The sequence below is a fragment of the Coturnix japonica genome, chromosome 17 (genome assembly GCF_001577835.2).
Source record: "Coturnix japonica isolate 7356 chromosome 17, Coturnix japonica 2.1, whole genome shotgun sequence".
NCBI lineage: Eukaryota > Metazoa > Chordata > Aves > Galliformes > Phasianidae > Coturnix > Coturnix japonica.
The window spans coordinates 8,878,834-8,890,877 of record NC_029532.1 but is presented as its reverse complement, the minus strand read 5'-3'; the positions used below and the strand labels follow the sequence as shown (position 1 = coordinate 8,890,877).

The following is a 12,044-nucleotide window of genomic DNA, read 5'->3' as shown; positions in this document are numbered from 1 at the left end:
GCGGGGCGCGGTGACGTCTGGAGGATGCGCCGGAAGCTGCCGGAGCACGGAGCGCCGTGGGCTTCGGTGCGGTGGCTCCCCTCGGGGTGACGGCCGGTCCGCTCGGCGCAGGGGCCTCGCGTCTCCCCCGGCGCTGGAGGTGACCGAGGCTCCCATCGCTGTCCGAGGGCGGCAGCCTTCCGTGAGTGCCCGCAGAAGTAGCGGGAGACCGTCCTTCTGCCGTGGGAGCGATGGCCGCGGGGAAGCCCCAGCCCCTGCCGGGCCCTGGAGGACGGTGCGAGGCGCGGCGGCTGCCTGCTGAGGGACGCCAGGCGCCCGGCCGCTACCTGAGGTGAGCGCCGCGGCCCGATGTGCGGAAGGCGCTGGAGGTCTGCGGGCTGCGCCGCGCTCTGTGCGAGCGGAGCTGGACGGGAGCGGCCGTGAGTGGAGCGGGTGCGGATAACGCGTGGAACAGCGCGCACGGCACGTGCTGCAGCGAGAAATCGCTTGTTGTTAAGAAAACACATGTCTGATAGAGCGACAAACACAGTGTGCAGAAGGTGCTGAAGAAAGCCCTAAGTTCTGTCAGTAAAAGTTACTGTAAGAACTTATAGCGCGATAGGAGCAGCTGTTTCTGTGTGTTTAATTAAGAAGGCCTACAGATGATTTTTAAGATGTTATCGAGAAGTGATGCTTCTCTACATCTGTAGACTTTCCTAGTGAAGAATCTGCTTTTCTGTACTTTCCTGTGTCATGTTCAGAGATGCACTTCACACTTTTGTTCTGTGAAGGAGAAAGCGCACATATGATGAGCTCCCGTTCAGATTCCCCAGTTCATTTGATTTGAGAGCTTGTGTTACTTAAATTCAGTTAGTATCTAATGTGCTGAATGACATCTCCCACAGAAAATAAATCTGGCTTTTTCACAGTTTGCCACGTGCTCATCTTTTTAATCGCTTGCTGAAGCCTATTGTAGGAACTTGAGATGCCACAGCGTACAGAAACAAATGCAGGTTCCGTAGTTGAAGAGGTAGCATTTCAATCTGTAGGTTTCGCAGGCCTGTTCATTGGATGTAAACTGAGAAAACAAGGGTCAGGGGGAGGGGAGTTTGTCTTATAAGAAAAAACAAAGACATGAAGGAGGTACAGAAGAGGTTACATGCCCTTCAACACGATTCTCCAGGCATCTCTTTGTATCTTCTTTAAGCACAGAGCAGGTAACTTTTTATGAAGTGAAGACAAGAGTCTGAGTTCATTCAGTCAGTAATTAGCTTCTTGTTATTCTGTTTTTATGCTTTGTTTTCTTCCTTTTTTCAACTAAATGATAAGTAAACTGTAAAACAGCATTTATTCACTAAAGTAGATTTAAAACTTGAATCAACTCTTACTGGATTCAGAATGTGAAAATGTTAACTCATTACATGAAAGGTGTAAACATTGGTAGTGAATGCTGGCATGCACTGTCTCCTACAACTCACTTCTGAGTCTTAAGTAGGACAAATAGCAGTTTCGAGGATGTGCGAATGCTTCTTACTAACCTAATGAGTATTTTGTGCTGTGATTGATCACTTCAGTCTGTGCTTTAACATGCCATTTAAAATACTGATGTACCAGTAATAATGATGTGATGCTTATCTTGTTTTCTGAACAGAACTAATACAGTATTTTGATGTACCACAGGTAAATTTTTCCATAACCTTATGGAGAAAAAGGACTTTGAAGCATGGCTTGATAACATTTCTATTACATTTCTTTCTCTGACGGACTTGCAGAAAAATGAAACTCTGGATCACCTGATTAGCTTGAGTGGAGCAGTCCAGCTCAGGCACCTCTCGAATAATCTAGAGATTCTTCTCAAGAGGGACTTCCTCAAACTTCTTCCATTGGAACTTAGTTTTTATCTGTTAAAATGGCTTGATCCTCACACCTTACTCACATGTTGCCTCGTCTCTAAACAGTGGAATAAGGTTATAAGTGCCTGTACAGAGGTGTGGCAAACTGCATGTAAGAATTTGGGTTGGCAAATAGATGACTCTGTTCAGGATCCTCTGCATTGGAAGAAGGTTTACCTAAAGGCTATTTTAAGGATGAAGCAACTGAAGGACCATGAAGCCTTTGAGACATCCTCTTTAATTGGACACAGTGCCAGAGTATATGCACTTTACTATAAAGATGGTCTTCTGTGCACAGGTAGGAAGTTCAGAAAACTTGGAGTCTTACTATTATTTGTTATCTCTACCCCCAAACTCCTTCACTTGATTAATGAGAAGTTGATTTTTCTTGACCAGACAGATTATTTTCATAATGCAAACTCAATTTAAGGCAATTCAATTTTATTTTTTTTCCATTTTCTGAAACATCTGGTATGCTATCAAGCTCACTAAACATTTTAATAGGAAAACAAACCGGGAGACCAATTTATTTATTGGTTAAATAAAAAGACATGGTTACAGCACTGCATGTTGTTCTTCAGATTAGCAAGCTAATTTAGAAGTACATTTACGTTAGGTGTCCTCTTAAAGGATATCTGTGATCTCATTCAGGTTAAACAAAGTTTGGTCTCACAGTGTGGTCGCCGTAGACTCAAGCTGTGTCAGGAAAAGTCTGTCTTCCCGGCAGTAAGATAATTTCTCTGTTACATTCTTAAGCACTTTCAGTTCTTAACATGATCTTGTTTCTTGTATGAATACCTGTAAACTAGATTTAACCTTGCTATGAATCTGATATGCATATTGCATTGATGGTTTCAGCTTCCTTCCTGAAAGTTGCGGACTTCAAGATTTCATTGTGAACTCAGAAATACATATCCCTCCACATCTTCTGGTACACTAGGGTGGTTATTAGAAACAAGCAACTAGACTCTAGGCAGTCTTTTCACTTCACTAGAAACCAGGGAAGGAAAATACAAAGGAAACAGCACTGTCAGACCTTACTGGGAAGCTGCATAATTCTGTGCTGAAACCAAAAGGGAAAAAAGAGGTGGAAGCATCTAGGACTTCTGTCCAGTCTTTGTTACAAGTTTTGGTGGAGAAAGGAAATGCAGGTGAAAGGGCCAGGTGTTCATCTGCTGTCTTTCCATCTTTCTCTACAAAGAGATTTGATGGACTCCTTTCCTATGTGAAACAAAGAAAAGCTTGCAGTACAGTCAGTTTGCTCTGCAAACCTGGATGTGATCTAATCATATAAAACTTCCAGGTGTTTTTCTCAGTAGGCACTTCCAAATGGAGGGAATGTTGGAAACTATGGAAGGTTCTAAAAGTATGTGGAAAAACTGGAAGAGAGATATCTAGCATCTTTAGATTGTTAATTCTTTCCTTTGAGAAAAGGCTGAGAGAGCTGAGACTGTTCAGCCTACAGAAGAGAAGGCTTGAAGGAATCTGATTAGTATGTATGAATACCTGAAGGGAGGTGCAGTGAGTTCAGAGCCAGGATCTTTTCAGAGGTGCCCTGTGATGGGGCAGGAGGATATGGGCACAAAATAAAACACTTGAGGTTCCATCTGAACACTGGGAAACCTTTCTTTACTGTGCAGGTGATGGAGCACTGGCACAGGTTGCTCAGAGAGGTTGTGGAGGACTAGTAATTTTATTTCATATTTGTTTACAATTATCCTTTTGTTTTATCTTACAGGATCAGATGACTTGTCTGCAAAACTGTGGGATGTAAGCACAGGTCAGTGCATCTATGGTATCCAGACACACACTTGTGCTACAGTGAAGTTTGATGAACAAAAACTTGTAACAGGCTCTTTTGATAACACCGTAGCCTGTTGGGAATGGAGCTCTGGGGCAAAAACACAGCATTTCAGAGGACACACTGGCGCAGGTATGTTGAACATCTCAGATTTTATTTTCATCAGTCAAGTAACATATGTGTATATGTATATATAGTATATATATACATATATATAGTATATGTATATGCATGTATATTCATATATGTATATATGTCATTCATATATGCATATATATATACACATACTTATCATATATATGAGTATGTGTATATGTATATATATAGAACAGTTTATAATTTAAGTTAGCTTTGTCCGCAGTAGTATATTTGTAAGGCTCTGTACCCAATGAGGGAAGTGAGAGAGAAGTGGCCAGAATAGATCTAGACCTGTTTACCCTTGAATTACTCCAACGCATAGGCATATAGTGTTTTGTAGGTGTAGAAAGAATACTATCATGGTGATTTAGTGTTTTAGAGTCTAGAACAATAGATGCAAATTCTGTTTATCACCTGTTAACAGGGAGCACATGGCAGTGGGAGTTCTCCAAATTCCCACTCTGGAGATAGTCTTACAGGAAAAAGCACAGTCAAGCCTGGGGATCTCTGTTTGCATTTCAGTCTTAATTCAGTCCTCTACCACAGAGTATACTCAGCTCAACTGTAGATCTGTTCTCTATGAATAATGAGATGTATTAATCATAATAATCCTGCTGGAATTGATTTCTTAAAACTGTTAGGATAGGAACTTCAACATAATCCAGCCATAATGGAACCAATGATCTTCATGCTTTTAATTTGTACAAACATCTGGTAATTTTGCAGTGTAAACTCAGGAATAGAGAGTAATAATTTACATGTGCAGTTGAAGAGCAACAGTTAAAAATGTAACAGTCAGTGAATTTGACCTAGCTGCAGTATCACAGGAAAAAACATACACAGACTGTTGCTGCTTTTGAGAACCCTCTTTGCTTGTAGTTTTTAGTGTGGACTACAACGATGAACTTGATGTTCTAGTCAGTGGTTCTGCAGACTTCACTGTGAAAGTGTGGGCCTTATCAACAGGAACGTGCCTGAATACCCTTACTGGACACACAGAATGGGTCACTAAGGTGGGAATGTTGTTTTTTAGTTAATCTTGACAAATATTTGCATGATGTTTGCAAGTTGTTCTAACTTTCTGTTTTCTAATCCCAGTCTTGCCCCTAGTTGTAGAATCTGAAGAAGATCAGGAAATGTAGATATTGCAAAATAATGTGTAAGCAGAAAGAAAAGCTGTAAATAAAGTCTTCAAAGGAAAGAAGAGATTTCTGTTCTGAAGTAGCTGGAATAATACTAGTTTGAAAGATCAAATGAATGCAATCATTCAAAAAGCAAGCTACTTTTTAAAAATTATGTAGAAAACTAACAATTGTGATAACTAAAGTCTAAACATAAAAAGTGTTCTGAAGTTTAGAAATGGTATTTCACTCCTGAGCATTTCAGAAATTGGAATGTGCACTGAGGGCAGAATTCTGGAGAAGTACCTGTGTTAACTTATCTATACAAGAAGTTCTCACTAGTAGAAACAAGTTAGCGTAAATGGTAGTTTCCCTTTAGGTGCTGAAGGCATCTGTATTACTTTTGACCATTTGTGTTGTGTGTTCTTGTGTAACAAAAAGAACTATGCAAATGAATGCTTGGTTAGTTAACAGCATCAAAATAAGTCATTACATCCTTCAATTACAGGTAGTTTTGCAGAAGTGCAAAGTCAAATCTCTTATGCATAGTCCTGGGGATTATATTCTTTTAAGTGCAGATAAGTATGAAATCAAGGTATGTACCATATATCAAACATGTATCATTGCAATATGCAAGGAAGCAGAATATTTGAGTGCTTCTCTGATTCAGAAATAATACAGGATTTTTTCTCTCATAGTCCCTGCTTATAAAGATACATACAAGACAAGAAACTCTTTGGAAGCTACTATTCATGTTTAGAATCAAATGCTAGATCAATATATATATAATAAAATTCAAAATATAAGTGTTTTTATTGTCTGCCTAATGTGCTAACTTGTCAGTGGGATGCTTACTGCAAATGCTGCTGTTGTTGCAAACTGTTGAGTTGGAGGATACTGTATGTAAATAGTCTGTGGCTATGTGTTACAAGTCAGTTATAGAACTGACACATGAAAGATGATAAATATTTTTGAAAAACAGGCACACATTTACCTGCTGCTTTACAAAAGACTGTAAGCCTTGTTTAATTTGTGTAGTAGTTTATAATTTGAATGTTTTATGGTCTTAAACTGTTTTTTAATTCTAGATTTGGCCAATTGGAAGGGAAATAAACTGCAAGTGTTTAAAAACACTGTCTGTTTCTGAAGATCGCAGCATCTCTCTACAGCCTAGATTGCACTTTGATGGTAAATACATAGTGTGCAGTTCAGCACTAGGATTATACCAGTGGGATTTTGCCAGCTATGATATTGTCAGGTAAATGTTTCAACATCAGATGTGCAGAATTTATTCTCAAGGTGTACTTTAAAAAAAAATGAAAAGTGTTGCGTTTTAGAGTTTTTAAGGCTTTTCAAAAGGATCACGATTAAAAAATCTTTAAACATCATTCTTCACAAATATTGCCAGTTTTCATTCTAATTTATCTCTAATTATACCAACCATTTGATTGCTGTTTTGATTTCTGGCCATAAGCCAGTCCTCTTTCATATTTTCAATACGTGAGCGTTAGATTTTTTTAAATAGACTTAAATCAGACTGCATTGCTGTGGTGACAAGAAGCTAATGTTGCTATGAGAATTGCTCTTCAGTGAAGCAGGTCTTTTCTGGGAGTCATTTGAATGGACAAGATATTAAAAAGACCTTTTCCTTATAGCACAACTGAACTGAGATCTGTCATTCTCAATAACGAGGTGGAATGTTAGTGAAATCTATCAGATTGAAAAAAAGGCTAAAATATTCTGTTTTAGAAAAAAAGTGTGACTTTTATCTATTGGAAATGGTGTAACAATCTTTGTGGTGACATCAAAGATTCTAACTTACTAAAGAAAAAAACTGTATTCTAGAACTCTTAGCAGACTCTTAATTGAAATGGCTGGAATTTTGTGAAGAGTGCCTGCTATAGGAAGATCAGCTCCAAATAAAGTACTTCTAAGATGGAATTCCTCAGTTATTCGTACTATTAGCTTTCAAAAGAGAAAGGTAGTCGCTCTCTGCTAAAACCAGATTTTCATATCCATGTGTTCTTGTGCCTCAGTTCTGTGCATTATTATAACTGTATGGTCAAATGCTGTGGAAAACTTATTCTTTTCAATTTCTGTTCAGGTTTGATTTATGAAGCAAAAAATCCCAAAGCTATAGTAGAATTAATATGCATGGTTTTTTCTCCCTGATATGTATATGTTTAATTTACACTAAGGGTCAGTAAAGCAGCATTCTGTTTAGTACCAATCTGGAATGATATACAATGGTGTCACAAGATGGCATTTTTACTCTTTATTCTCCAGCTTTTAAAAAAGTGGTCAAATAAGGGTTCATACCTTTTACCGGCACTTAGGCATTAAATATAAATGAAAGTTTACTGTAAAACATAAAGTACATCTGTTCTTTTGTGTATATCTGGGAGCAGACTTTTATTTCTGTTGTGCTTTTCAGAATCCATTTCAGACCTTATTTAGATATTTAGAATGGTCATGAATGCAGAAAGACAGTACTGGAACCACAGACCTAACATAGAAGTTCACTTGCTTAATATGAAAAATTTGCATCCAGTTATTTTTGAGTATAAACGCATAAGGATTTGTTTTTGTAACGCAGGTTCATAACTATGTAGTGATGGAGTTTCTAACAATGCTGTCTTATCTTCTAGGGTTATTAAGACTCCTGACTTCTCAAACGTGTCCTTGCTGGGCTTTGGAGAGATATTTGCTCTACTGTTTGATAATAGATACCTGTATATAATGGACTTGAGGACAGAAGAACTGATAAGCCGTTGGCCTCTACCAGAGTATAGAAAATCAAAGAGAGGCTCAAGTTTTTTGGCTGGTGAAATGTCTTGGTTAAATGGACTAAATGGTCAAAATGATACAGGCTTGGTTTTTGCCACCAGTATGCCAGACCACAGTATCCATTTGGTGTTATGGAAAGAACATGGCTGAAAAGATTATATATGCAGAATCTTCAGGATTATATGGACTATCAGCAATGTGTCCATCAAATGAAACTTTGCATGAACCAAAGTTGCAGATCTAATGGTATCATCATGCAATGCACAATCATTTGATTTTATTTGGGCATTCGGGAACAGATTGGTTTTGATGTAATACAACAGAGCATGCTAACAGTATTCACCATTAAATTTGTCTTTGCTCATGTTTAAGCATACCTGTTTGGGCTCTGAAGCATAGCTTGTGAAGTTAAAACTATTCAGATCCACCATTAAGTCTACAATGAAATAGTGCTTGACCTCATTTCTGCCCTTTTTTGTTGTTGTTGCCGTTGTTGAAACAGAAGGTGGAGCTACTGTTTTAGAATAGGCTTTTGTGCTTTTGTACATGTAACACCAAATACTGGTTACAGTGCATGGCTCCTTGTTCAACTTGAATGAGAACATAGTAGATCTTTTTTCTCCCCAGTGCTGATCTTCTAAAAAAGTTTTTTTTTCTTTATGTTAGCTTTAAATACTTATCCTTTGAAACTGAGTAATCAACAGAGTTCTTTAACTAGAATCAGATGCTAACAATAATCATTTGTTTAAGCTCAGGAATGTGCCAATACAGGCTCTTCTCAGTCAGAGTGAGCCAACTTTTCACTTATCTGATAGAGCTTGCCAAAGCAATTAACCTTAGAGCTCCTCTGATGGTATTTTGTCGTATTTGCTGGTGGTTATCTCACTCAGAATATTTTGATCAGTATTTTTATAGTCCACATTTCTGATTATGTGGGAATGCAATGTAGTTCACCGGTAGATAGAAATGAAATGAACTGGGTGATATTCAGTCCCTACAGCAAGAATAATTATGTAAATGATGCCTGCCAGCCATACATTTTTTTCCAAAAAGTTAAAGTGCATTATTATATTAATTGCTACATCTACATTTGAAAAAGGGGCAAATGTGAATGGCACATCTTTAAAAATAGAAAATAAAAAAATAAAATCAAAAATTTGAAAAAAAGACATAAGAGTAGAAAGAACATATTTTATTTTGATCAGCTGTAAGAGACCGGATGTATAGATGCATTAAGTATTGAGTAGCAATACTCCACATACTTCTGTGGTGTTCGACATGTACTTAAAAGATGTATCTATGAAATCACAACTCCAATGCTTTAGAAATACCTAGGGGTTTTGCTTTGTTTTGCTTTTTCATTACAATAAAATTTCCCCTTCGTCTCTGTTTTTACATAGATTTTAATTAGATTTTTCAGAATGATTGGCTTTGGTCCTTGATAAAATTCCCCAGCACTAGCATTTGTTTGTGGTTTTTGTTGTTTTTGTGGCTCTCAGCATTTGTGGAAACCTGCTTTCTTATGTGGTAATGAACAGAGGCCATGTTTCCCAAAGGTATGTAGTATGAATCACACCTGTGCAAGAAGTTTTGGTATGCAGGAATCAATACTGGAGTGGTGTGGTAGGGATTACAAGAAGTCAGAGTGGAGCAGTGTCTCTTGAAAACAAGGCCAAAGTCTGAAGTACCCAGTTTTCCACATTTGTTCACACCAACTTACCCTGCAAATATGTTTCTAGTAAAGGAATTTTATTAAGTAGAAGCCACATTTCATAGCTCTTTATTTAAAGTAGGCCAGTTGGGGCATGCATGATAATCTCTTACAGATTTTGCTATCTGACAGAAGTGAAGAAAAACTACATGAAACAGAAAACTTCAAGTTCTTAAGGTGAGTGTAATTGTATGTGTGTGATAAGTGCAGTAACTCATCTTAAAGGAGGCACGTGGAGACAGACCACCTATAAAACACTGCGCTAGCCTCCTCCTCCTAAGAAGCAGTTTAGACAAGAACATGCACAAAAAAGTTATACTCAATTTGTTGAAATTAGGATTGAATATTTGGACTGTGAGATTGATGGATATTGGACTGGAGTTCCAATAGTGGTCATTATTGATAAGAAATCTATCTGGCAACACGTAGTGTTTTTCAGGGACCATTTAACCATTTTATTTGTAACCTTGATGATGTGAGGTGCACTCTTAGCTTGTTTCCAACAATACCAAATTGGAGGTGCAGAAAGAAGCCATGGGAAGGGAAACAGTTATTATGCAAAGGAAAAGGGGCTGCTATTCTGAGGGACTTCAGAATACTGGATAAATGGACTGGCAGTACTCTTACAAATTTAACCTGGAGCAGATGCACCATCCAGCACCTGAGACAATCATCTCACACAAGGGGCTGGTTAGAACCAACTGGATGGTTAGAACAAACAGGATGGAATAGTATTGCTCAGCAAATTGGCTCAGGTCAGGACTCAGTACTATTCTCTTGTGACAAAGGCAGTCAACTGTTTACTGAGCTGCTCTAATACATAGCTGGTGGTTCAAGGATTCTTAACCTTTTTCCAGCACTCAAGGCCACGCCTGCAACCAATGTTGAGTTCCCCAGCACAAAGCAAACACACTGAAGCAAGTCTAATGAGAGGCTGCAGGTGTGAATAGGCAGCTGAAGCACAGGATGTTTCAGAAGCTGCGAAAGTTGCATTAACTTTCACAGAGAATAACAGGAGTGGGAAAGGTGAAAAACACTACTGCAGTCACCAGCTACCTGTTAAGAATGTAAAAGGAAGACAAAGTTACTCAGCATGCTGCAGCAGAGTAATGGTTCCCTCTAATGAAAGCAAGCTGTCCAGTGTGAGGGCAGTACAACACTGCAGCAGGTTGCCCAAATTCTCCTTTTCTGGTATTATGTCAGATTGCACAAGCAGAAAAGCACGATGTGAATCATCTAATACATGCTGTACTACCTGTCTACACTTAAATAAAAGATAAAGTTTAAGCTAATTATTATTTTAGATGCCAATAACAATCAGACAGTTACAAATTGCATTTGCTAACTAATTCTACTAAGCTACTCATGACAGAGTTGGAACATACCAATGCCTTTCCAACACAAAATGAATGAAAGAATTAAAACTATATTGACATTTAAATTAATGAAAGCCTATGTTCACAAGCATTTTCATCTCACCCATGCCAGACTACTAATACTGTTCCAGAAATCACTTCATAGGAAGTTTCCACTATATTGCCACATCAGCCCTGTCCCTCCCTATTGTGGGAATGTAGGAGACATTAAAATGTCTGAAACTATAAAACTACAGGGTTGGGGTTTTTTGTTTGTTTTCAATTCCCACATAATCCATCAAAAGAAAATAAGTATGTTGCAGGGGTTTATTTGTTTCTGTTATTATTTTCTCTTCTGTACTTTTACACCTACCTAAGGAAAGGAGTACAATATAACTTAATGTACCCACCACACAAAGCAGTAAAAATGGCTTATTTTGATGAACAAAGATGCATTCTGTTATGAGGCCTTATGCTTCCAGGAAAACAGACAGAAATTGATGATGCATAGAGTCATTCTTCTGTTTTTCCATCTCAAAGTAGTCTTCAGTTTACAGGAACCTATGGGTTACTTCAACATCAGTCTATAGCCCTTCCCTCTGTTGTGAAGCTTCCCAACAAAAGGCAGCAATTTTTATTAACTAATTCACAACAGCTGTGAGTAGCAAAAATGCACAGTCAGAGTCCTTTGGATTAGCATAAATCCAGCAGCTATTACAATATATTAACATTTCATAAACTCTATTTCCAATAATACACGGGATATGTAGATATCAGATATTTTCACAGTGCATTTATGTTTTATTTAAATTGTTACATGAAAATTTTGTACCCAAATCATGATGTATGAACAGCAAAAAATGAGGATTTAGTTTACCACAATTCAGTGTAGGCTTTTAAAATACATAGATTGAAAAATGCATATGGATTAGAGCATTACATAAATCAGACTTATTGCACAAAATAAAACATAAATGAATGTAGGAAAATAGAAAGTTGTAAATCAGTTCTAAGAAATTCTAATCTGTGCATGGTCACTTCCGATGTGTTTGCCAATGCATTTTCTTAGAGAAAGGTAGAAGTACTGATCTTCCCACTATACCTCAACTCTTCCAAGCAAGAAAGCTGCAGCAGCCTTTATCAGGCACACATCAGCACTATTTGAGTGCAAACTGCTAAACGGCACCATCTCATGGTTCAAAGGCAGAATGCATTTACATTTGGTCAGTACATACAGGGGCTGTTCTCCCAGATCACTGT

At 38.1% G+C, this 12,044-nt stretch overlaps 1 protein-coding gene across 3 annotated transcripts; it reads left to right on the top strand.

The window, feature by feature from the left end:
* The first annotated feature begins 24 nt into the window (after positions 1-24).
* Positions 25-9,178, top strand: FBXW2 (F-box and WD repeat domain containing 2). 3 transcript variants are annotated; one of them, XM_015879406.2, is made up of 7 exons: positions 25-331; positions 1,660-2,169; positions 3,610-3,804; positions 4,690-4,823; positions 5,440-5,526; positions 6,020-6,189; positions 7,580-9,178. In XM_015879406.2, exons 2-7 carry the CDS (start codon positions 1,680-1,682, stop codon positions 7,866-7,868), a joined length of 1,365 nt encoding a protein of 454 aa, XP_015734892.1. In that variant the 5' UTR covers positions 25-331; positions 1,660-1,679; the 3' UTR covers positions 7,869-9,178. The 3 variants fall into 3 exon arrangements, with proteins under 3 accessions (XP_015734892.1, XP_015734897.1, XP_015734896.1); XM_015879410.2 differs by lacking the exon at positions 25-331 and adding an exon at positions 449-539; XM_015879411.2 differs by lacking the exon at positions 5,440-5,526 and having other exon boundaries at positions 219-331.
* Positions 9,179-12,044: the final 2,866 nt, after the last annotated feature.